At 37.1% G+C, this 24,923-nt stretch overlaps 1 protein-coding gene across 1 annotated transcript; it reads right to left on the bottom strand.

Moving 5' to 3' along the window:
• Positions 1 to 312: 312 nt before the first annotated feature.
• Positions 313 to 24,580, bottom strand: tra2b.L (transformer 2 beta homolog L homeolog). Its single transcript, NM_001366915.1, is given in 9 exon segments — positions 313 to 541; positions 1,337 to 1,410; positions 1,586 to 1,645; positions 2,958 to 3,044; positions 3,726 to 3,841; positions 5,353 to 5,541; positions 7,754 to 7,916; positions 16,582 to 16,739; positions 24,447 to 24,580. Coding segments are annotated over 9 exon segments (894 nt in total). The 5' UTR covers positions 24,483 to 24,580; the 3' UTR covers positions 313 to 530.
• Positions 24,581 to 24,923: the final 343 nt, after the last annotated feature.

Genomic DNA, 24,923 nt, shown 5'->3' with positions numbered 1-24,923 from the left:
AATATAAAACAATCCTTTACTCTTATATTGGACTTAAAACATTTAATAAGCAATTTTGCCAACAGGTATGTTCAATTTAGCCACATTAACATAATAAAAGTAAGGGGAACTGTTCAGAGGAAGGCAAATAAACCTGTAGGAGGTCAGCTACCAATTCAGCCTCACAGGGGTATCAGAACAAAATACAAAACTAAAGTCATGGGGGGAAATAAGCCCATAGCAAATTCAAACAATCTCTGTTATTATAATGCTTTTACGTAGACACGAGCATGAGATTCAGTGCTCATATTAAGTGGAATAATAAAAACAAAAAAAATCGAAGTTTCCTTTATTTTTGCTTGTTCAGCTCAGATATTAAAGGTGTAAAGAATTCAAAAATAACAGAAATAGCAGGAGCTATATAAACATTTGTCGCAGTCACAAGTCAGACTATAAAAACACATGCAATTATATCCTCAAGGCGGCACAAAAAGCCTACAAGTTGTAGAGTTTACCAAAACACGTCATAGAAGTGATCAGGTCACCGGCTTTCAATAGCGACCTAAAAAAGATGAAAAGATGAATCAATATACAATGTTTACAAGCTTTAGTAAATTTGTGCTACTGGAGCGCTTTGCCCATTGGTTACAAAGAAGAAAGTGCCATTTCTGTGCGTTATTGCCTTTACATCCCAATGTTATGGCTGCAGTTCTGTCACCACCGGTAACAGGTAGAAAGTTATAAAGGGTGGAACCTGAATTTCTCAGAAATGGCAGATCTCTCATTTAAACAAAAAAAATCATCATTTTGAAGCACAGATTACAGTAATGCAACAGCTAATATAAGAGTACATGACAACATTTGGTTTAGAATGGTTCATATCAGCGAACACTCCATCAGGCAACAAGAATGACACTATTGGTGTAGGATAGATTAGGAACATAAGCCATTCATGGATCAGAGCTTTGCACATATTCTCTCGTTCTCGGCACACAATTTATAAACAGGAACTTCCTGTTGCTTGGCTGATATAAAATGTAAATTCTATGATGCTGGTGGTCAGGAACATGAAGAATGGCAATTTTAGAAAATGTACATTTCTGGTTTACTTTGTGAATGATGTCACCATTAGCCACCCAACTTCTCCACTCCGTGAGCCCCACTCACTGCTTGTTTATACAATTGCCACACCTCCTCCAATGAAGTCAGCGAATCCGCAAGTCACTATTGCTCCGCCTCACAGCATCAACAGTCATGCCTTTACTGTCTGCCGTGCACCTCCCCCACTCAACTTCTCCTCCCTGTTATTTAGTTTCTTATAATATTGACTTTGAAAACAAATTGGTCAAATACTTACGTGGAGAGTATGATCGTGACCTGGAGCGAGATCTGTAGCCACCACGGCTATAGTATGGTGATGGAGACCGCCTTCTGTGATATAAGAACACTACACTATAATATATATAACTTTAAGAATGAAAAAAAAGATACATTTATAAAAATTATAAGTAAATTAAAGCGTTAATCTCCAATGCTAAAAAACAAACAGAAAACCATTTAGAACAGAGTGAATACCAACTCCTTCCCTCTCTAATTTATACATTACCTAGAAAACTGGTCTCTGTCTTGTCCTCCACGCCATCCTCCACCTCCACCTCCGCCCCCTCTGTAAAGCAGATCACGAAAATGTAAAAAACAAAGGGCATTTTCCTAGATAGGACAACCAAGTAGAGGTTTGCACAAATGCCCTAAGTCTCTACATGTATTTAACAGCAACTCCTGTGGCATTGCCTTTAACCTTATTCACAAAGGTTTGATTAATGAACAGTTTGGGCATGCCAGAATGTTTCTGTGGCTATGTTTGATATTATATAAGTGGAGATATATAGTACATTGACCTGGTTCATTATTTATTACTATGTCTTTACCCATGCTGAATTTTAGGTGATAGTAACTAGAAGTAAATACGATATTAATACATTAAATTATACAACTTTATGCATGTTAAAAGGGACATACAGTGTTACATGTTCTTGCCATTGCATTATACAACCCAATTGTACATTGATTTGTTTTGAGGGTTTACATTTCCTTTAAGTCTGTTTCATTATTTTCAGTCCAGAGAGGGTGTGGTGTGTCTGTTTAAAGGAACAGTAACATCCAAAAATTAGTGTTTTAAAGGAATACAAATATAATGCAGTGTTGCCCTGCATTAGTAAAACTGGTGTGTTTGCTTCAGAAACACTACTATTATTTATATAAATAAGCTGCTGTGTAACAATGGGGGCAGCCAAGGAAAAAAGGCTCAAGTTACACAGCAGATAAGTTCTGTAGAACATAATGGTGTTTTCTGTTATCCACTATTTATTCTTTATCCTATAGACTTTTTTCAATTCCCGCCATGGCTACACAGCAGCTTGTTTATATGAACTATAGTAGTGTTTCTGAAGCAAACAGATCAGTTTTACCAGTGCAGGGCAACACTACATTATATTTTCATCACTTTAAAACACTCATTTTTTGGTGTTACTGTTCCTTTAATAGTGTAAAGAGCAGTGAAGCCAATATTCCGTGTTCCTCACCCCTTAGCACAGTGCCAGATGTAGCAGTGCTCAGCCTGTGGAGAAATGCAGACAGAGGACCCAGCTCATCTGTTCACTGGAGCAGAGGCAATGTATCCTGGTGCAGGCACATCAAGCAGTGGATTCTCTGCCTCCGTGGGCCGACATCCACTACATCTGGCACTGGCCTTAACCACCCAATTGATCTGGCACTGGCCTTAACCACCCAATTGCAGTCTATCAGCATGTCTGAACCTAATATGATCAAGTTGAAAGCTGATCAAGTTGAAAGCTTTCTAATCACAACTGGATCACCATGGACTGACTGCCAGATTAATTTAAGTCTCACATGTCCTGGGGTGAGGGTGTAAGCATTAAAATTAAGTCATTAAAAATGTAACTAAATGAACGCATTACCTGTAGGATCTGCCGTAGTACTCTCTGTCATCATATCCACCTCTGTCATATCCCCGATCGTAATGATCTCTGCGCCGTGAACTGCCACTGGGTCATGGTTAAGGTTGAAAGAAAAATATAAAAAACTGTGGTTCATATCACATGAACAATATAGGAACTTGTTATATAACAGTGTAAATGCTGTCACCAGTTTGGACCCGACTCAGCCACATACATATAATGTGTCTGTATATTAATGTGTACTATATATATATGTGTGTGTGTGTGTGTGTGTGGAAAGTATTATTCATTACAAAATGTGGAAAATTTCGGACACCCTTCTACTTGTCCAGTGAGAAATGCAGATTTTGAAAGGTCCCCAACCCATAATAACCACTAAAAGTTGTAGCCTGTGGATAACTGCAGTGCTTAATAAAGTCCCTGACACCCCAAACTTTAAGCTTTCACTTAACAACTAAGCAACTGAATATAAGGTCTGAAGATGAAGCTGGGTCCTAATGGTGACCATACAGTCATCAAGAAATGGCAGCATATTGAAACTATATATTCATAGTGCATACTTTACCATTAGCTAATTTTAGAATTTATAACGAGTGACCTATTAAAGAATCTTCTCAAAAATGGACATATACATATCCGTTAATATTGACCTTTACATTGTGTTTTTGTTTTATTTTTGCCAAAGTCCTGGGCTAAAAAATGTTTTCATAGGTATGGTCTTACACCATTCGGTCATCTTGCCAACCTCCAAATAAGCATTAAACTTACTATGTTGGTCTTCCCATGTATATTCCTGGTGTAGGTGTATGGGGCCGTTTTGTTATTGAGAAATCAACACGTATTCGTCTTCCATCAAGTTCCATGCCATTAGCACGTTCTTTTGCCTTTTTTGAAAAACAGAAATGTTAGATATGATGGATGTGTATTTATAAAAATATATTTAAAATTCTGTAAAGAGCTCTCTCACAACCAGTATAATGTTTTGCAAAAAAATGTTCAAAGTGTCAGGGTGTAAAAGAAAAACAAATCTTAAATGACATGTAAAACCCTCACAAATGTAATCCGTGAACAGCCTCTACCAAATCTTTAAACACCCGTCACTCGGGTTGTTAAACAAATGGCACGGCTGCAGCATTCACTTAATCACTTAGGATTCCTTCTTCTCCTCTAATCCACTCTGCCCCCTCCCTTAGGATTTTTCTTTTTGCCGTTTACTGAGAATGCTTAGTTCGTCTTAACTCAGATTACTACACACTACCTCCAGTCTAGCAGCCAATGAAGAGATGGTATTACTGGTTTCCATAGAAACTCTACCTAAAACAGAAACACACCACCTACATTCACTATGATGTTGAAAGTAATATTCTGAGACAATTTGTAATTGTTTTTCCTTTATTATTTTTGGGTTTTCAGTTAGTCTTACAGAGCATTTGTTTTTTAGAAGGGGTTGGTGACCCACATTTAAAAGCCGCAAAGCGTCAGATTAAGAAATAATTAATGAATTATTAAAAAGAAAAAATAAAGACCAATTTATTAATGACATCAGTTTTATTACTGCAGTGCAGTGTCCTAATAAAAGTGTCTCCATGCTTTGAATTCTACAAGCTTGTGTTCTTGAAGTTCTCGTCATTGAGGATCCTTCTCTAGCCAATTAACACTAGCAGACTCTGATCAGTTTTGTTTTTTTTAAAGGGATACGGTCATGGGAAAAAAAAATTTTTTCCCAAATGAATCAGTTAATAGTGCTGCTCCAGCAGAATTCTGCACTCTTCTCAAAAGAGCAAACAGATTTTTTTATATTCAATTTTGAAATCTGACATGGGGCTAGACATATTGTCAATTTCCCAGCTGCCCCAAGTCATGTGACTTGTGCTCTGATAAACTTCAATCACTCTTTACTGCAAGTTAGAGTGATATCACCCCCCTCCCTTTTCCCCCCCAGCAGCCAAACAAAATAACAATTGGAAGGTAACCAGATAGCAGCTCTCTAACACAAGATAACAGCTGCCTGGTAGATCTAAGAACACTCAATAGTAAAACCCATGTCCCACTGGGACACATTCAGTTACATTGAGAAGGAAAAACAGCAGCCTGCCAGAAAGCATTTCTCTACTAAAGTGCAGGCACAAGTCACATGACCAGGGGCAGCTGGGAAATCGACAAAATGTCTAGCACCATGTCAGATTTCAAAATTGAATATAACAAAATCTGTTTGCTCTTTTGAGAAATGGATTTCAGTGTAGATTTCTGCTGGAGCAGCACTATTAACGGATTCATTTTGAAAAAAAATTTTTTTCCCCATGACAGTATCCCTTTAAGTTATGAGGGCAGGTGAAGCCTAAGAAAAATTTATAATAAAAAAAAAAAAAAGAGTAGAGAAATACACTGTACTCACCTCCTTTGCATCATCAACATTTTCAAAATATACAAAGGAGAATCCTCTTGAACGTCTTGACTGCTGGTCATACACTATGGAAACATCACTAAGTGGGCCGTACTTAGAAAACACTTCTCTTAGATCACGTTCCGTAGTATATAGACTCAAACCAAACACTCCCAGGCAGCAGTTGGGATCTGGATTTGCCTAAAGGGTAGGGGAAAAACCATACCAACTGTAAACATGTTTATTCAAACCAAAGTGAGAACATCACGCACAGTTGATATACAGATGGGTTATTGTAATGCTCTATAACTGGGGTCCCCAACTTTTTTTTTTTATCCGTGAGCCACATTCAAATGTATAAAGAGTTGGGGAGCAACACAAATAAGGGCTGTGATTGGCTATTTGGTAGCCCCTATGTGGACTCATAGCCTACAGGAGGCTCTACCTTGCACTATACCTAGTTTTTATGCAATTAAAACTTGGATTCCAAGCCTGGAATTCAAAAACAAGCACCTACTTTGAGGCCGCTGAGAGCAACATGTTACTCACGAGCTACTGGTTGGGGATCACTGCTCTATAATATTGTTCTTGACTTTTTGTATTTACAACAGAGTAGACAGAATATTAAAGCTAATGGCACATTTAGTTACAAAAAACACCCCTTGTGTTCCCTGGCATTGACACGAATGGAAACCACTGTTTTTTTTTGCCTAAAAATGCATTTCTAAACGTAAGCTTATTCAGGGAACAATTTAGTCTTTACATATAATACCCTTTTAGATTTTTTTGGAAGTACAGATGGCTGATATGGAGAACATTATACAGATGCAAAAGCTATTAGCTAACGCTGAACTATGAACTAACTAAATGTTGAGATATAAAGAGAATTTTATTGTAAACAAATTTGGGTGCAGAACTGGCCCTTTTAGAAGAATACCATCAGTCTTCACAAGAGGCCAACACTTGCTATATATCTTCCACATTGAGTGTACCAGCTTCTTCTGGGCCAGACATAAGCAACAAATATGATTTATGACAAACTAGTAACATTTCCTAATTACTAGAGAAATTGGGAGGGATGGGTATGGCCTTTTCATTTAAGGACTGGCCAACTCTGTACCTTGGCAGCAATGTATGTGCTTCTGGCAGGGAACATTAGGACATGCCCAGCCCCATTTGAAACACGACAGGGACCAGAGAACATCTATAGGGAGCTCCAATAAAGGGGCTATTTTTGAAGCTAATGTTAATTTACGGTGAAAAGTAAAACCAGCACCATATAGTTTACATCATTGCATACAAAATTAGCATACATTCATCCTACATGTCTCCAAAGGATAAAAACAAAAAGAGCAATTTTTACAATATTTCCATATCATATCCATTTTTACTGGAGTATGTCACTTGCTTTCATTTGTATTTTGCCAGGTGAAGGGGCATGTGTGCTCCAAAAGCTTGCTATTGTTATTTATTGTTAGCCACACTAAGCCTCCAAATTCAATCACCAAACTTTACTTTTTCTGTAGTTATAATAAAGGCATTTTAGGATTTTTGTACTTAAATTTACTGCTATGAAACAGATGACAGATGGCCATCTTGGCATGCACATCTTATTACTTTTGAGCAAGTGCTGATCACTACATTTTAAATTACATGCGGTAATGTTATGTTTGTGTGCAGCTGTTTACCCATGAGAAATTCATATTTCCAATGAATAGTTCTTGTGCAGTCATTGTTCCAGAGACAGTTCAGCAGTAAGTTATAACACAAAGGAAATGTGAGTAGTAGGGTTGTCCATATATTTTTGGCTACACAAAGTGTCCTAATATTTTTGTCATATAGTATATGTAGTTACATCCGGATTTGATTTCATGTTCTAGTATTACACAGATGGATACGTAAATACCTTTTTCAAGGCCTACACAATATTTGGGCCACATTCTGTCTGCTATTGTTAAAAATAAACATTATTGATCACATCAGCCAATCAAATCGGTTACATGCAAATGAAACATTCTGCATTTCACTGGCAACATCAGCTTATATATTTGGGAGGCATTATCGAAGGCAACGAGTGTGGTAATGATTGGCTAAGCTTTAACAATGGAGGTATATGTCTAAAAGTGGCTACTTTTATAATGAAAACCCATAAGATATTAAATGAATTAAATGATGGGAACCTTCTCAGTACTGAAAAATTAGACATGTCAATTGTTTTAGACAGATGCGTGACATGAAAAATAATGTATTTTTTCACATATCACATTTAAGTTAAATAAGCAGCTGTTATGCTATTCAGCAGTTTTCCTTCTTTTATTCAATCAAGAGGATTCTGATAACTGCAAATACTGCTATTTCCAAATTCATATAATTAAAATGCATAAAATCTTTCTGCAAGTCAACTGTCACATACCCTGTTTCCAAGATGCCTTCTCCGACCAGACCCAGGAGAGTGACTATTGCTGTGACGCCTTCTATATTCTCTACTGTGCGACCGGCTCCTTGATCTTTTCCTAGACCTAGAGCGAGTGCGTGACCTTGTATAATGTCTACGAGAACTTCTTCTTGATCTAGACCTAAAAAGACACAAAAGATGGTTACATTTTTCTTTGGTTAAAATGCAATTGTCTTCATTTTAGTTAACGACATTAACTTAATACATACTGATGGGAAAAAATATCATTTGAGGAAGTTTAGAAAAATGATTTCTTAACCAGAGTTGTGGTTTAATGGAGCTTGCACTGCAATAAACTGCCTCTCGCAAGTGTTATGCTATCCGCACTGGAGGGAGCTCAATCCTGTGGTGCGTGGGATTAAGAAATGTATCAACCGATCTGATATAAGCGAGTTGGGACACTTGCCGGCAAATATTCTCCTTTGGATTCCAACAAGTGATACCTGCTAAGGACTTACCCATATGTAATCAAGGAAATAATTGCGCACGCACTCCTGCAGCCAAGGTGATTGAGGTAAAACTTCAAACTTTATTTCTTCATGTTATAAGGTAATCATCCTAACGCGTACAGATACGTAATCATAGGCACTAACTTAACAAAGAACCGTTACAGACATTTAAACATAATTAAAGGAAATGACGTCCAGATTGACCTTACATAAGGTTTATCTCTGGATGTGAACAATTAAAACTGTTAACTCTTAACAATCAGAAAGTAAAGAAAGCCACTACTACAAAATGCATATATTATTCGCTTTTAAATTTTAATAAATAAAGTAAATTTCAATGACCCAATACATATCCGTTGTCATAAAATTGTATTTAACAAATTTAGCCAGAGTTCGGTACAATTAAAAACTATGAACCTTAGATAAGCACCTGAGGAAGGGGCTGACCCCGAAAGCTTGTGCCAACTCTGCTGGAATAAATGTTCTAAAAGGTAAAGCCAAGTGTCTGGTGTGCTTCCTCCCTATGGAAATTCTTGTATGAAAATTGGCTTGGAAGTAGCTGGAGGAGTTGAATGCACCCTATGGAAAGAAAGTAAGTGGTGTGCCGAAGAAAATGTATTTTGGTCCTTAGATAAGTTTAACATTTAAATATTTTTTGTTTTTTGTTATTCTATGACCAAAATAAAGCTGTTCTTAAATGGTTATAATGTCTCCTACAAAAATTCGTTAAAAGTTAACTATGTGATCCCAATCGATGTTTAGTAAGAAACAATCTTATCCAAATTATTGAAATTATTCAACAGGCTCATTTTTTGAGGGGGTCATTTCAGACGACAGAATATCAATCTTGCATCGATCACGATTTTAAAATCTTGGTTAGTAGCTTATCAATCAAACAGTGATGCTTATCGTTTCCCAGAATATAACTTAAAATAAGAGGTTCTAAAATGAATCTGGGTAAAAACCCATTACATCTAAATTACCAGAAAGATATACGTTTTATTTCTACAATGTGTCCGGAGCAAGCGCATATCTATGTGTACTCCAAAACATATATTTTTCATTGATATGGATAAATTGTAACTTATAAGGCATAGAAGCTGTTTTCAGTTAGCAATAAATATCATCAATAACAATATCACGTATAACATGCAACATCAAACCGAAAGTTTAACCTCTCGGTTGCCTAGTATCTAACGTAAAGATCCAAAACGCTTCTCTATGCCGAAGTTCAGAGTTTATCTCCACCTCTCGTTGATTGATAGATCTTTTCTATTCCTTGGATAATCAAGTTATTAATATCACAATCACTACATTCTAAGAAATGTCTGGATACAGTGGTACTGTTACTGCGGGATTCAATGCTATAGATGTGTTCTCGCATTCTAGACATGCTTCCCACGTACTGAATGTTACATTTCTTGCATGTTAACAAATAAACCACATATGTGGTGTTGCAGTTAATGTAACATTTAATTTTATATTCGTTGGTAGTGCTATTACTAACAAACTCGGAGGATTTCTCCATGTAATTACATGATACACAGCGAGTTGCTCCACAGCGATAAGTCCCTTTTTCTATCACATAAATCACTTGGTGACAAAATGTTCCCAAGTGTCCTAGCACGCCGGGTTACAAATCTACATCCATTTTCCATCACTTTCCGAAGTTTTTCATCCCCATTTAAAACTGGGAGATATTTCTGCACGGTTTGTTTTATCTTGTAAAATAGTTTACTGTAAGTAGTGATGAATATGAGTGAGGAACTCTGTACAGTTTTTTCTAGAGACTTTGCTAAAGTAGTATATAACAACGTGTTTCTATTTTCTGTTTCCAAGAGTGATAACGGATAACCACGGGCCAGAAAGCGATCCCTCAGTTCTATTGCTTGCGACAAAAATTCTGCCTCTGTACTGCAGTTTCTTCTCAAACGTTGGAATTGCCCTATAGGTACTGCTTTAAAAATGTGTCTAGTATGACATGAGTCAGCCCTCAGCAAGGAATTGCCTGCAGATTCTTTTCTATAAACAGTACTAACTATTTGATGAGAGGTACCTGTAAGTTTCAAATCTAAAAATCTAGTGGTATGATCAAACGAAAAAGTGAACCTCAAATTACAATCATTGCAATTCAGGTGTTCTACAAAACTTAAAAATTCAGGTTTAGACCCTTTCCAAACAAACAAGAGACCATCCACCTATCTATTATACAGCTTGACAAATTGAACCCCTGTGATCTTACCTCCAAAAAGGTGGACCTCTTCCCACCAACCCATGTACAGGTTTGGCATAGGTAGGGCGAACTTCGCACCCATTGAGGTACCACATGTCTGGAGGTAAAATGTCCGATCAAATGTGAAAAAATTATGCGTCAAAAGATATTGCAAAGTGTTTAAAATAAAATCCTTGGTTTCAGTGTTGTAATTGCTATATCTCTGTAGATGATAATGCACTGCTTCTATTCCTAGTCTATGTGGTATATTAGAATACAGACTGACTACATCAACAGTAGCCCAGCTGTTTTCCTTATCATTCCAAAGAAAACCATCTAAAATCTGCAAAACGTGTTTTGTGTCACACAAATACGAATCTAATCTTTTTACCAATGGTTGTAAAAACATGTCAATTAACGCTGCCAAATTTTCATTCAATGAAATTGGCTCAAAAAATGAGCCTGTTAAATAATTTCAATAATTTGGATAAGATTGTTTCTTACTAAACATCGATTGAAATTGGGATCACATAGTTATCTTTTAACGAATTTTTGTAGGAGACATTATAACCATTTAAGAGCAGCTTTATTTTGGGCATAGAATAACAAAAAATATAAATATTTAAATGTTAAACTTATCTAAGGTTCATAGTTTTTAATTGTACCGAACTCTGGCTAAATTTGTTAAATACAATTTTATGACAACGGATATGTATTGGGTCATTGAAATTTACTTTATTTATTTAATATTTAAAAAGCGACTAATACATGCATTTTGTAGTACTGGCTTTCTTTACTTTGATTGTTAAGCGTTAACAGTTTTAATTGTTCACATCCGGAGATAAACCTTATGTGATACGAAATGCGTTAGGACGCTTACCTTATAACATGAAGAAAAAAAGCTTGAAGTTTTACCTCAATCACCTTGGCTGCAGTAGTGCGTGCGCAATTATTTCCTTGATTACAGATTGCCTAAACTACGGGTTTGGGGCACGGCACCTGGGCCATTGTGTCAACTCGGTGAGTGCAAGCTCTGCTGATTTATATTAAGTATATTCCATAAAGTTCAATTGGTGTTCGCTTAAGTGTCGGACCTGGGGTTTGTACACCCAGGTCAACCTTCCTACTCGGTGAGCTATTACCCAGTAGTTGTTTTTCCGTCACTATTAGCTTTAAGCACAACTATAGTCTGTTGCTTTAGATAAATAGAAGAGATTAAATAATCTAAGATTGGAGCTAGCTGGTATCTTCTTTCTTAGCCATATGTGAAACTCATGGAAGTAAATGTGAATTAAATATTTTAAAATCTTTTAAAGGGATACTGTCATGGGAAAAAACATTTTTTTCAAAATGAATCAGTTAATAGAGCTGCTCCAGCAGAATTCTGCACTGAAATCCATTTCTCAAAAGAGCAAACAGATTTTTTTATATTCAATTTTGAAATCTGACATGGGGCTAGACATATTGTGAATTTCCCAGCTGCCCCAAGTCATGTGACTTGTGCTCTGATAAACTTCAATCACTCTTTACTGCTGTACTGCAAGTTAGTGATATCACCCCCCTCCCCCCCCCCCCAGCAGCCAAACAAAAGAATAATGGGAAGGTAACCAGAGAGCAGCTCCCTAACACAAGATAACAGCTGCCTGGTAGATCTAAGAACAGTACTCAATAGTAAAAACCCATGTCCCACTGAGACACATTCAGTTACATTGAGAAGGAAAAACAGCAGCCTGACAAAGCATTTCTCTCCTAAAGTGCAGGCACAAGTCACATGACCAGGGGCAGCTGGGAAATTGACAATATGTCTAGCCCCAAGTCAGATTTCAAAATTGAATATAAAAAAAATCTGTTTGCTCTTTTGAGAAATGGATTTCAGAGCAGAATTCTGCTGGAGCAGCACTATTAACTGATTCATTTTGAAAAAAATTTTTTTTCCCATGACAGTATCCCTTTAAGTCTTTTAATAAATCAGTGTTATACTATGCGACTTCTGTATTCTTGTCTTGGAGCCTAAAAGTGGCCTGTGGAGGAGGGGAGAATATTGCTGATCAATATTATGTTTGTTATTTCTACTAAAATCTTTTAAGGAGGCAATTTTACTAAACTTGGTGGAGGTCTCACCAAATTCAATTCTACACACATTAGTGAACCTTGTATTTCAAGCACCGGGTGCTCCAAGTTTAATTGAAACTACTACACCATATTTTGTTCCTGCTTTTTGCGTTCTCCGTGCGCTGATCCATTTGTGACATTATACATACAGCCGAGAGAATGTAGAGGAACATCAGGGGAGAGTCACTCTAAAGGACTAACTAACCCTAAGTTTTGTTTTTGTATTGTTTCATGTGCACAATCAAACTGGGCTCTCCCTCCCATAGCAGTTGCATGGTGCATTTTCTTGCAAAAATGAGTACGGTTACCCCCATCCGAATTCTTGCAGGCTCTTTTAGATTGCAAATAGATTATGTATACATAAAAAAACACTAAATGTACCTAAAACAGCCTAACTTAAGCCTGACTTCAGAACACTGAGAAAGTTTTATGCAGAGACAACTTTTGCATTTGTTGTATTAGAAAGTTTTAGGTTATGCAACTTATTGGAAAAAGTATGGTTACACAAAATGTATAACTTTTTTTAAAAAAAGATGTCCATTGAGTTCATCCGTTAATAATGGTAAAGGGAAAGAAATTAACATACACTTCGGCTGATCGGTAATGTTAATCAACTAAACACACAGTGAAAAATTATCAGTAGCATCTGCCTTGATGCACATAAATCAAGTCCTAAAATCATGGTTTGCCCTTTTACTTGTGCTGGCCCAAATATCATTGGGATTTATTGAACATGGACGCTAGTTTGAGTGAGGTCCTGAGTAGGGATGAGCACAATAAGTGCCCATGTTTTGCACAGAAAAATGCCCACAGACTGTTTAGTAAATAAAATGTTGCGTGGTTTGAAAATGATTGCACAAAAAAAACACCCATTAGCAAATTTTGAGCAGTGAAAAGGGTCAGATTCAGCCACTACTAGTCCTGAGATCATGACGTGCAAAACACAACTTTTGTTGTGCAGATGCAACTATCAAATGATCCTCGTTATTAATCTATCTAGTTGGCTTAATTGATGGAGGTAAGTAGGTTGCACACACTGACAGAAGTATGGCTTGTAGATGGGTTAAAATAACTAAAACTAGTGTGAAAATAGGTTGAGAATTTGCCATTTAAAAAATGTGTGCATTCAAAGAGGTCATATATTCAGTACCATGTGGATGTCCAAAACAACGTGTTGGTAAAACTATGAGACGTTTGGCAATAAGAATTTGTGTGTGGCAGGCCACCGGAGAAAGGATCTAGAGAAGATCGCTGTGCATTTGGGGTGAAATGTGCCTCAGCAGTTTGGGAGAACACCTGCTTGACTTATGGTTTGAGGAGTTTGTGCAGTTACGAAAGTTATATTATGTCATTTTCTACAAATACATTGGGGATATGAAAGGAAACTCAGTTTCCTCTTGCTGATTGAATAGCACCACGAGTAGCAATGTGTCCAGTCAAAAAGACCACACTGTATAAAAGTAACAGATAACAGCAGGCTCTCCACATTGCATAATGTGTACAGGACAGTAAAGTGGAGAGGACACATGTCACACAATTCCCTACTATGAATGCTTCATATGAATACTAGAAATATTCCAAGGTCCTTTTCCATTATGGATTTGCCTATTAAAGGAACAGTTCAGTATTAAAATAAATACTGGGCAAATGGATAGAATGTGCAAAATAAAAAATATTTCTATTATAGTTAATTAGCCAAAAATGTCATGTATAAAGGCTGGAGTGACTGGATGTCTAACATAACAGCCAGAACACTACTTCCTGCTTTGCAGCTCTCTTGGTTTCCATCAAATGGTTACCAGGCAGTAATTTAAAGGAAAACTATACCCCCTAAACAATGCAGGTCTCTATAAAAATATATTGCATAAAACAGCTCATATGTAAAACCCTGTTTCGTTTAAATGAACCATTTTCATAATATACCTGTTTATTTGTATGCGCCATTGCGTAATCATAAATAGAAAATTGCCCCGTGGGATCATAGGATTCATGGTGCACACAAACAAACAAAAACATGTTAGGTCACATGAGCCAATTAACAGACAGATATATTTTGCTTCACACACTTCTTCCTGTTACAGTTAGAGTTGCAATATTTCTGGTCAAATGATCTCTGAGGCAGCACACAGACCATCACAGAATGGTGGTTCAAGCAAGAGATATAAAAGAGGAATATTTACTTAAATATATATTCCAGTTTGGTAAGATTCTTTAATAGGCCACATAATGATATAACCTGTTGCTTAAGTATTCATTTTGTGGGTATAGTTTTCCTTTAAAGGCAGGCATCATGGGTCATAACTGTTTAGAGAGCTGCATTTTTCAACAAACTATATTAGAAAGATTTTTTTTATTTTGCACATGCTATTTACCCAGTTTTATTTTTATAATGAACAGTCCCTTTTAAAACATGCTACAAAGGCATATAGAGTCGGGCAGCTCTTTTGCCTCTTCTAAACAAATATACAGTTTGCATTCAGTGATAATGGTCAATATACAAGCTTCAAATGTGAAAAAGTAAAAAATGGGTTTGCACCCTAGTTAAGCCAGATGCTATTGACGATTTTTCTTAACACTTCTGATCCAGCAGATGCAGGGTATATAAATGGTAAAATCATTCATGAATGTTCTCAACTCCAAGTACCAATGGAATACATAAGAGGTGATCACTCTTATTAGTGGTTTTAAATGTCTTTATACCGCAGTTCTGTTTGGCCAAGATTAACAAGGTATACATTTGGCAAGCACCATATTTAGACACTACATCCGGTTTTCTTGTGAACAACTTTTTTTTATTTTTAAATATCTATTTACGCACCACCCTCCTTTAAGGGCACTTTAATTATCCTTAAAGAAAATAGAGTGGTGCCCCCACTTTGATTGTTACTGTAGCAGATTTAACAAGAGTGATAGAGCTAAAAATTGTTTGCAGTCAGCTACTGGCAGACAAGTACAACCACAGGTTTCTGTCACTCCACGGTCTTGTTTTTTCTCTTATTGTCTCTGTCCCATGCTATTCCCTTATTCTCTTATTTTTTCCGCTTTCCCCCTCTCCCATTTCTCCTTTACTTTTCTCCCAACCATTTCTTCTACCCCCCTTCCATTCTCATTCTGATCCTTCTTTTGTATCTCTTTCCGAATCCACCTTTTTTTTTTTAGCTCTATGTTCCCTTCTGTCCCCCAGCCTCCTCCCACCCCACCCAAGCACATCAGTTACAGCACTTCTAGAGCAGAATCCTGTACTGAAATTTTTCAATTTTGAAATTTTACACAAGGCAAGCCAATGTGTTACTTTCCCCAAGTTCCCTCAGCCTTGTGCTCTGATAAGCTTCAATCTCTCTCTTATACACTTGTGCCCTGCAAATGAAATTGTTCTCCACAAAGAAGTGGAGCAACCCATAAATAGGTTGGCACAATGGGGCAAAAGATGCCCCTATTGTGGCTCCACATTTCTGTAGATAAAATTGGCCACTGAACAGGAAATAGTTATGACAAAACTTCAGGAAATATCATTGCATGGCACATTATCTGAATTGCTATAGCCAGACAATGTAGGTAAAATTTAACCTAGCAAGCAGGCAGTGGTTTGAATAAGAGATCAGAATAGTGGGTATTCAATAACGTTAAAATTAGCCTGAGTTGACTTTTTCCCAGAATATAGATAGATTACCAAACACATTATCATAATGCAAATATATTGAGATACCAAACAGAATTGTTTTTTTAGCATCAGTCCTTGATCTCTCTAAAAGAGTTGGAAAAGAAAATGGATAAACAAGTGAGGGAAAGCTTAAACAAGTGAGGGAAAGCTTAAACAAGTGAGGGAAAGCTTAAACAAGTGAGGGAAAGCTTAAACAAGTGAGGGAAAGCTCACCCCTGGTTGTCCTCAAACATAGAATTGGGAAAATAAGGGTTGTCAGAAATAAAGTGGAAAATGAGGTCATAGAAGGTCATACTTTGTCAATTAATATTTCACAATGCAGATTTGTTTCAGGAATTTTCATGTTACACACCTTGACTTGGATCTGGATCTAGACTTGGATTTGGATTTGGATCTGGAATGCCTGGATCCTTCTTTTGAACGAGATCGGGCAGCGGAGTGATTTGGGGACTGACTTGCAGACTTGCCAGACTGGCGCGCACTTCCACTCCTTGAAGCGGATCTTGATTCCTAAACACAGTTATTAAGTTAAATGAAAAAAATATTTGTACAAAACAAATAAAAATGGAGTTCAAAGACTAAGTTTGTATTTTGCATAAAAACTTGGTTTAAAATGTAATTTAAAAAACAAAAAACACCTAATTTGAAGATGTTCCCTAAAATTTGTATACCCTGTATATAGTTATACAGATAATGCATGCATACAGGGACACAGAAACAGACTAGTAATTACTTAGCGTAGTGCTTTCTGATTCCAGATTACTTCTTATCTTAACTTCATTTTAATTTCTTTTCTTCATTCTTCATTTTCAAATTCTGACTTCTTTTCATCTTCCCCACTTCATACATATTTCTTAATATTCTAAAAGTAGGACTTCAGTTCTGAAAATAGCATGCATATTTTTTTCTCCTCATAATTTCAGCTTCACTTATTTCTGAGCTTCAAATAATTCTCATTTATTAAACTTGTCAAATGACGACTTCTGTATTTTCCTTCTTCAATATTAACCTTAACAGAAAAAGAACAGGATGTTTAAAAATTTTTAGGATCAAAGCTAATGACATCTGGAATTTATTTTTTAAACAAAAACATAGTATTGAAATACTGCCTAAATTGTATCAGTTAAGGGAAAGCTGATGTTATGAAGCTGCATGAAAAGGTATTGTAATGAATAGCAAGAAATGAGCCCCCAAATGGCAAGGATTGCAGCATTTCCATGGAATTTCTTAAAACCACCTATTTACATCTGGTACGAAGACAATTTTTTGGACTACATAAATCCTTCCTCATGCTGGTAAACTTACCAAAAAGCACTGCTTTCATATGTTACAAAGTTTCTAACATATGGAATGGATATCAAACAATAAATTGCAAGCTTTGTGCATCTAGTGGTAGATGTGATAATAGCACCAAAGCGAGGGAAACAGGAGCAAAACCTACAAGTATTTTAGGACTGTGAGGTAAGAACTGAATGGATGAGACAATAGCTGCCTGAAAGTATTTTTCATGTGCTGCCTGTTTTCAAAAACACAGGATCATGCATAATGAACTTAGATGGCTGCCTACTCACCTTTATTAAAACTAAAAAAAAAAACCATAAACAAAATACTGGTTTGATAAATTTTTAAATGGTAGAATGAATGATTTCCACGTCACCCAGTCTAATATTATATCAAAAACTACACCATAACAATAGCCACATTATTCCTTCCCTTTAATATGTATTGTTTTCAATACAATGAGAGGGCTAGAGGTCTTTCTTTAGACCTACAAATAAAGCATCAACAAGGGGTATAATTAGATAAGGAACAAACTGACAGATACCAGAACCTCTTTTTTGCACATGAACAGTACAAAAAATGTAGGCCAAAAGTGCTCTCAAACAAAAAATGGTTATTTTGGCCATAATAAACTCTGCTCAACAATGGAGTAAGAGGACCAACGCTGTAATTGCACATAACAAGCTGTCATAGGCTAACACAGAATATGGATAAGCAAAGTAAATGTGAACAAGAGCACAGGGCCTGATGGAATGAATCCCTGAGTGCTTAGTGCAGTTTTAGCCAGGACATTTTGGGGTTTCTTTTTCTGGTACTGTACAAGACAGAGTAAATATGATGTAAATCCAATATTTTAAGGATAAGGAAAAATAGGATCACTGTGGAGAGCCAGGTTGTTATGGAACCTAATAGCCAACTTCCAAGGTCAGAAGTAAACAACTAGAATTTCTAAAGGGTGTTCCCCACACTGATCTTTCCTTCTCCTTTAAAAGGGGATAACAAAATACAATGTAATACCTATTTGGATTACTATAATAAGTAGTGCTCAGCATTTCTTTATGAAAGACAGATGTGTTTATTGATTAAATAAGTAGGAAATTGGACAGTGGAGTTGCAGTATAGTGCTGCACAAGTGTTTGCTTTTTTTTTAAATTGTCTGTTGGTCTAGATAATTCTCTTTGTACAGGACAGAGAACAGGTTGAAGGATTGTATACAAAGGTAGGTTGTCCATGGTATAATCACTACTTGGAGTAGGGTACTTTTTGTGGCGAGGCTGATAAACACTATGCAAGTCAATTCATTCTATACAGGATGTGGATGCTGATGTGGACAAATTTGCAACCTTGGCGGTTAAATGGCAGATAAGATGCAATACGGATAAATGTAAGGTTATGCATTGGGATTTAAAAATATGTTAGGCTTTTATACCCTTATATAAACTCCCCTTTCGGACAAAAGCTAATTCAGTTGAGCTTAATTAGAAATGGTGCATAACGATCCAGCCTGGAGCAAATGGTGGCCTAAAGATTAGTGCACAAAGATTACTTCTTAATGTGTCCGATCAACCTCTATACATGGCTTTTAGTGTTACACTACTCTATATGACAACTCTTATTTCATACCTGACTTCATGTAATGCATACGGGATGTTTTGTTCTGTTTTGTGTTTTATAGGTTTAAAACAATCTTTTTCCTTTAAAGGGGACCCATCACCCTAAGTTATAACGCCAAACCTATTTTTTTGTCCATCAAGCAAAATAACCTTCTACTTTAGACTTTCAGACGTTAGGTTAGCAAAAGAGAGTAAGGTTTGATCTTTGTAGTGGTAATATTTCTAAATATAAAAACAGCCAAGTTTACGTTTGTAAATTAAAGAAACACTGCTGCTATCCGTGGCAAAACACTAGTCCAAAACTGTGCCTTTGACTTTATGGAACCAGCCATGTCCGCAATTCTCCACAAAAGATCTGGCCAAATAGAAAACATGTACCTTAATTTGCATCAAACTAGGAAAACAAGATACCATCCTAGGTGAACAAAAAATTGTGTTTCAATTACAAAGACATTGAAAACTATACAGACAAGAGTTCGTGATTCACAAGAGAAAATGTTCTAAAAACAGATGGAATTTGGAATGGAACAAATAGAATATGCCCTATGGTCTTTGCAAAACTCTTACAGAAGTCCTTGGCAATAGTCTTTTTAAACGACTTTTTATACTAAATTAAACCAAAGTAGATCTCAGTGAAATAAAGTATGCTCTATGGTACTTGACCCAGATCTTAAGCTGTGTATTTTTCTAATGTATTCCTGGTCTTTTTTCCTATTCTGTATACATACCACACAACTCCATAAAATACATGTAAACCCCCTTCACAAAAATTTAATCAGTGAACAGCCACTTTCAAATTGTTAGATAACTTACACTCTGGTTGTTAAAAACACAGTAAGGTTGCAGCATTACCTTAATCACTTAGAATTCCTTCTACTCCTCTAACCCCCTCCCTCAGGAATTTACTTTGGCTGTTGACTTTCAGTTTTTCTCAGCTCAGATTACTAAACACACCCTCTTGTCCAACAGCCAATAAAGAGACATCATTACTGGTTCCCATAGAATCTCTGCTCTAGTTGTCTGATCCTATTTTTTTCTCCTAACCACCTCTCCCAAGCTAAGCTTTACCATTACAGTGCTCAACTCCAGCAGAACTTTTTATCAAAGTATGTTGTGCCAGACTAAACTGCATTCTGCACTGCATGAAATTTACAGCATACATGTCCTGTTTGCAGATGTCAGTGTTACTGATGTGTTAGAGGGAAAATGGCCACCAGGTGAAAGCGGATATTTGTTTTAGGAAAATGTGATGGAGCTGTCAAATGGGGGGGGGGTGTATGCAATACAAATGATGTGGCTTGAGTGGGGAATATATGCCCGATTTATATACTTGGTAGGAAAATGTACATGCCATGTTACATGCCTGTCATCAGGTCTCTGATGAAGTGCAGTGACACGAAACGCGTCAGACCTCATGGCGCAGGGTTTAACAGTTTGTTAAGGATGTCTAATATTTAATAAAATTCAAGTTTTTTACAAATGATTCGATGACCAAGCGATTCCTTGATTTGAACCGAAGAGTGCGCTGTCCAGAAATGTTGGTGTTTACATGTCCTTTAACTTTACTACATCTTAAAACTTTCCCAATAATGAATATAATCTAAATACATGCTCTTATAATAGGTTCATCATACTGCCCCTTTACTTATCAACTATTGGTTGCTACAGATTACTGAAAATTGTGCAAATGTCTCCAGTGTTTATAAATGAGCCCCAGTACATGCCAAGTGCTTGGCTCAAAGTATAAGGGGTTGTCTGTGTAAAATTAAATTCTAAGCACCTTTCCAACATGAACAATTACACATGCCCAGATTTAGTCAGGCAGTTTTGCAGATTCTGACCATTCTGCCAGATCATCTAGGCATGCATGGCCAATTAGGGGTACAATCCTAAAAATTGTAGATATAGGATTACAGGTTCTAAAGTGAAATTTCCATTCATTGGTCAAAACAAATTCTTCTGCTATCAATAAACAAGTTGGTCATGCACTTGGGGACCATTCACCAATAAGCCGAGGGCCAAAGAATCTGCTCATAAGTGGAGCTATACAGGCTTCAAGTTGAGGGCCGCATCAACATGCAGAAGCTGTCCTATTAGATGCAAGAGCCAAACCTGCCCGATGGATATCTGGCCAATTTTCATTTGTCATTTCAGTCGGGCAGCACCTTACATGGGCTAATAAGCTGCCATCTTGGTCCTAGAGCCGATGTTATGCTAAAATAGAATGTGACTCAATTTTAGATTTTGTCCTGTTTATTGTGAATGGAAGAATCCTGTTCAGCACAAGACCTTTTAATTTCACAAATGCTGGAAAAAAAGGGGGTTTATTGCCCCTTTAACCACTAAAGCATATATGTTATCTAGATAATAAAAGTGCTCTTTACATGTTTATTGTTTATAAAACTGACAAGCTTATAACTTAACTTTTTGTTTAGCAACGAGTGTAAAGCCTTCAGATGGATTCAGACATAACTATATACCCCCTTTTTTAATACTGGTAAGTTAATAGGTCTTGCGCTGAACATACTTTTTCTCAATTGCTTTAATTAGGGAATATCTAGTGATGTGTGAATCTGTCCAGACATCAAATTATTCAGACTTAAAGGACCAGGACAACCATGAAATGAAAATTGTTTTCTATGCAATTAGATACCTTGTTACACTGCACAAGTTAAAATTGTGTTTATTCGTATAACCTATAATAATGTTATTGAAGTAATGTGCAACATATGCACTCTCTAAAGTATTGCTATTTATACAGATTATCTTATTGGATTTTCAGCCGATTGCCCAACCCTATGTGCTAGTTTTCCGTGTGCTTTTTTTCATATCAGTAGTTTTTATTGACTTTTCCAAAGTGAGCATGTTGACAGTTGGCATGAAAATTACATAATGCTGTGTATGCTTTTAAAAATGTTTTATATATGGTACAAATAAAAGGGTTTATTCTTCTGAGACAGTAGAACCAATGTGCACAATTCCTTTCCTCTCTCTCAGAACTGACCTCAAGTCTCGAATAGCTTTTTTGTGCTCCTATTAGCCCAGTCTCCCAAGTCCCTATTGTTATCATGCAGGTGTGTGGAGACTAATTGGAGCCTGTGTTAAGAGTCCTGCGCGGGTCCACTATTTGGAACCCATACCCGACCCTTACCACCAATCCACAACCTGGACCCGCTTTCTTATCCGCTACTAAGGATGGGCGAATTTGCCCCTTTTTCGTGCCAGCGAAATGTCCCCAACGCCCATTAAAGTCTATGGGCTTCAAAAAAAAAAATGTTTTTTTGACGCGCGTCTTTTTTATTTGTCGCACGACGCCACACAAGTCTATGGTCACCATTTCTGCGGCGAAACAAGGCAAAAAAAATTTGCCCATCCCTACCCACAAGTACCTTATCTGTAACCCGGACCCGCTGATCATCAAGAATCTGGAAGTGCTGTCATTGTAAACCGGAAGTGACATTATCGGAAATTGGTGTGATCAGAAGGAGAAAAAAAAAAAAAAAAGTAAAAATCGATATCGAGAAGACCAGCAGCCCAACCCGCGACCCCGCAGAACCGCCAACCCATGTATATAACTTTTACCTGCAGGGTACCGCAGGTTTTTGTGGATAACCAGCGGGTACCCGACTCGCTGTAGGACTCTTGCCTGTGTGACTGGATTATCTGTCCCTGCTGCCTATGATTCTTTTTCAGGCAAACATCAAAAAATGTAATTGCTTTAAAGTAATAAAAATATGCCAAAGTAGTAAAGGCTCAGGTTACACAGCAGATAAGCTGTGTAGAACATAATGATATCTGTTATCCACCATTTATCCTGTGCCAAATAAAACATTTTCAATTCCCGCCATTACTACACAGCAGCTTGTTTATATGAACTATAATAGTGTTTCTGATGCAAACACACCAGTTTTACCAGTGCAGGGCAACACTACATGATATCATTACTTTAACACACTAATTTTTCTGATCAAAAAAATGTGTACTGTTTTTATAATAAAACTTCCTGTATGCAGTGAAATTCCCCCTTCATTTTACTTGCTCTGACTGCTGGGGATAGTAAACTTCAGAGGGTCCCTAACTGCTCTGCAGGGACACGATCATACTTTCAAATGGTGGGGGGGGGTGCGCCTCCCGCCTTACTTCCCAGAACGCTAGCAGTTTTGTTTGTTTCCCTGTAGAGCAGCCAGCGACGTGTAGAGATTTGTATCCGCAGTGCAGTCTGCATATTCTAATTATTAATCAGTCTTGTATCAGCTTCTATGGCAGATATTATTTGACTTGTGCGGTTTTTATAATTTATGACGTTCCCTAAGCATAAACCTCACAACAACAGCCCAGACCACACTGAGCATGTGCATAGTCTTGATCTTGATGGTTTAACAAAGTTACAACAAGATAACCACCTGCGGCCAACTTTAAATGATGGTTGATCCCAATGTTATTAATAGGGAAAAAGAGATAAATATATAGGAAGGCTGGTATTTTTTTCCAGAAAAGGTGGCAACCCTAGACGCAAAGGTTTCCGTTTTATCACTACAGTGCAACAGCATGTTCTAATTTAAACACGTTAAAACACTTTGTGTCTCTCTTACGGTTCATTTAATGGTAAATAGCTTTGTTACTTTGAAATCAACAGATTGCTCTGTCTATATAGAGTTTATCAATTATTAGCGCCAAAATCAGCCCTCCGTTTAAAGACTTGTTCATTCAAACAAAAGGTTTAGGTTTCACTCTTTTTGATAGTAAAATTATATTTTCATTATGAATAACGCAAATATGGACAACGTAATTACTTTAAAATGTAAGTTTGCCAATGGCTATGGAAAGGAAGCATCTGAATCGCTTGAATCCGAAGAACATGTGGGTGTTGTATAATAAACACCAACTAGAGCCAATTTCTATTTAAAGCTTTTGGGTTACACGTCAGGATATAATACTCCGCTTACACTTGTTTCTACAAACAAACAATATGAGATCACAGACTAAGCGAGCGGCTTCGGAACTTCTCGGAGTAACCCCGCCGCAGCGCACGTGTCCCCAAATAAAGCGACGCAGATGCAGCCACCGACGTAACGCACTCAGATCAGCTTCACGTGTGGACAAAGAAACCATTTTGGCTGCAAATAACGAGCGTAAAATGGCGACAGAAGTTGCGCAGCTAGAGGCAATAAGTTTTAGATTTTTCGTAAACACAAAGACAAGGTTTAAATGTCAGAGACTACACACGCAGAGTGAGCGTCTTGATCGTAATGTCACGCAAGGTACAAACCAACAACTCTGATGAACGAGCCAAGAATGAAGTACGATTCCTTTTTTTACTAACCCGCTCGGCATAATTTTGCTCTCCGTTATCACTCATCTTGTCTTCTAGGGATATCGAAGCGGCAACTTCGGCCTCTGTACACGCAGGAAGTGACGTCAAGCTTCCGGATGTAAAGCAGGTTGGTGATTTTGCGCAGACTCTATTCAGGTGTCAGAGTTTTTTGTTTTTTTTTACCACTTTCCTAATGCTATAATATACATGCCTTACATATGAAGGGGGCCTGCAACAGGAAGTGTTGAATCTAGTACGTTTTCTAATGAATAATGTTTCCAAGTAAATCCTTCCACGTGTCGCCCAATCAGAGCACCGGCAATCACCCGGAAGTGGTGCTTTGACTGGGAGTGCGGCAATAAACTACTATGAGGGGATAATGTTCAACCACCCTCTTGTAAAACATAAGGATGTTTACTGTCACTGACGAGTTTCAAGATATAGAAAAACACTAGGTCGAAGCTTTTTACGGGTTATGTGGTTAAA

The sequence above is a fragment of the Xenopus laevis genome, chromosome 9_10L (genome assembly GCF_017654675.1).
Source record: "Xenopus laevis strain J_2021 chromosome 9_10L, Xenopus_laevis_v10.1, whole genome shotgun sequence".
Taxonomy (NCBI): domain Eukaryota; kingdom Metazoa; phylum Chordata; class Amphibia; order Anura; family Pipidae; genus Xenopus; species Xenopus laevis.
This window is presented reverse-complemented; position numbering and strand designations above follow the sequence as displayed.